We start from the raw sequence: 1990 nt of genomic DNA, 5'->3' as shown, positions 1-1990 counted from the left end.
AAGAGACACGGACTTACCAATCATGCATGTGAGTCTTGTAAGATTTAGCTGTCATCATATCTTACTTAAATTCGATCTCATCCACCATAACAATGTCAACGGAGTATTCTCTTATTGTGCATGCATGAGCTTACTGTACGTACTCACATGCATAGGCGGCTAGGTTTAGTCCACGAAGATTTTCAAGAACTAAATAATGGCCATTGATGTATGTACATACCCAAAGAGTTGTCGACGAAAAGTCCAACAAGTTTCCAATTTTGTGTATAAACTACATAAATGAAAATCTGGCGTGATAGCAGCCTCCATCGTGAGGGATCATGGTGGAATAAGGAACTGTCTAATAATGCAAACATATCACATTCATGCATCTCTGGTCTCTCCGTGTATAAATAATCCCGCGTTTCTTATCGCAGCATAGAGAGCAAAGCATCAAGTCATCAACCAGAAATTCAAGCTCGATTGTTAGTTTCTTCTCGTTTGACTCCGCAGCTAGCCATGACGATCGGCGTCTGCTACGGCGTGGTCGCCAACAACCTCCCGCCGGCGAACGACGTGGTGCAGCTCTACAAGTCCAAGGGCCTCACCGGCATGCGCATCTACTTCGCCGACGCCAAGGCCCTCTCCGCGCTCCGCGGCTCCGGCATCGCCCTCATCCTCGACGTCGGCGGCAACGACGTGCTCGCCAGCCTCGCCGCCAACGCCTCCAACGCGGCGAACTGGGTCCGGGACAACGTGCGGCCCTACTACCCGGCCGTGAACATCAAGTACATCGCCGCCGGCAACGAGGTCCTGGGCGGCGACACGCGGAACATCGTCCCGGCCATGCGGAACCTCATCTCGGCCCTTGCCGGCGCCGGCCTAGGCGCCATCAAGGTGTCCACCTCGATCCGGTTCGACGCGGTGACCAACAGCTTCCCACCATCCAATGGCGTGTTCGCGCAGGCCTACATGACGGACGTGGCCCGGCTGCTGGCCAGCACCGGCGCGCCGCTGCTCACCAACGTGTACCCCTACTTCGCCTACAAGGACAACCCGCGGGACATCCAGCTGAACTACGCGACGTTCCGGCCGGGCACCACGGTGCGTGACCAGAACAACGGGCTGACCTACACGTGCCTGTTTGACGCCATGGTGGACGCCGTGGTGGCGGCGCTGGAGCGGGCCGGGGCGCCCGGGGTGAGGGTGGTGGTGTCGGAGAGCGGGTGGCCGTCGGCGAGCGGGTTCGCGGCGACGGCTGACAACGCGAGGGCGTACAACCAAGGGCTGATCGACCACGTCGGCGGGGGCACGCCAAAGAGGCCCGGCTTGCTGGAGACGTACATCTTCGCCATGTTCAACGAGAACTTCAAGACCGGGGAGCTCATCGAGAAGCACTTCGGGCTGTTCAACCCGGACAAGTCGCCGGCGTACCCCATCCGGTTCCAGTAGTATGGCTGCGTCGTGCATGTATGCGTGCGTACGTACGTACACACGTGCATCGTCAACCTAAATAAGCTGCATATAGTGCAGGAGTAAAGTGTAACGTGGATACAATATGGGTCTGTTTAGGACACATCTAGATGTGACATAGTTATGTCACATGTGACATAGTTATGTCACATCTGAGCTGATGTCCATTCTGTTTGTGGTTTATTTTTCTTTATCCTATTTTTTTTTCTTATTGTTGCATTGTATATTTATGGGAGTTTATATATCGTCTGTCATCCTAGTTCAAAAAATATATATATATCCTCTGTCATGAATAAAGAGAAGGAAATTGAGGCAGTTATGAACTTTTTGTGATCCATGCATGCTTTATGTGCAGCGATTCCGCCGTCTCCCACCGAAGGAACATCACTGAAAAGCGTGGAATAGATCCAAGAAGATGTGGTTGAACATAGTTGAAATATGTTATATGTACTATAAAAGCAAAGGCAAAAAAGAACTGCAATTGTGTGTTACTATTTTGCGAGTTAAATTTTTTTCATCCGTCTGTAAATTAGCGATT

General features: G+C 51.9%; 1 protein-coding gene across 1 annotated transcript; it reads left to right on the top strand.

The window, feature by feature from the left end:
* Positions 1 to 407: 407 nt before the first annotated feature.
* LOC119348072 (glucan endo-1,3-beta-glucosidase GI-like) lies at positions 408 to 1771 on the top strand. Its single transcript, XM_037616453.1, has one exon. The coding sequence runs from the start codon at positions 499 to 501 to the stop codon at positions 1429 to 1431; it is 933 nt and encodes a 310-aa protein (XP_037472350.1). The 5' UTR covers positions 408 to 498; the 3' UTR covers positions 1432 to 1771.
* Positions 1772 to 1990: the final 219 nt, after the last annotated feature.

The sequence above is a fragment of the Triticum dicoccoides genome, unplaced genomic scaffold (genome assembly GCF_002162155.2).
Source record: "Triticum dicoccoides isolate Atlit2015 ecotype Zavitan unplaced genomic scaffold, WEW_v2.0 scaffold84019, whole genome shotgun sequence".
Taxonomy (NCBI): Eukaryota; Viridiplantae; Streptophyta; class Magnoliopsida; order Poales; family Poaceae; genus Triticum; species Triticum dicoccoides.
Note: the sequence above shows the minus strand (reverse complement) of the source record. Positions and strands in the feature narration are given on the sequence as shown.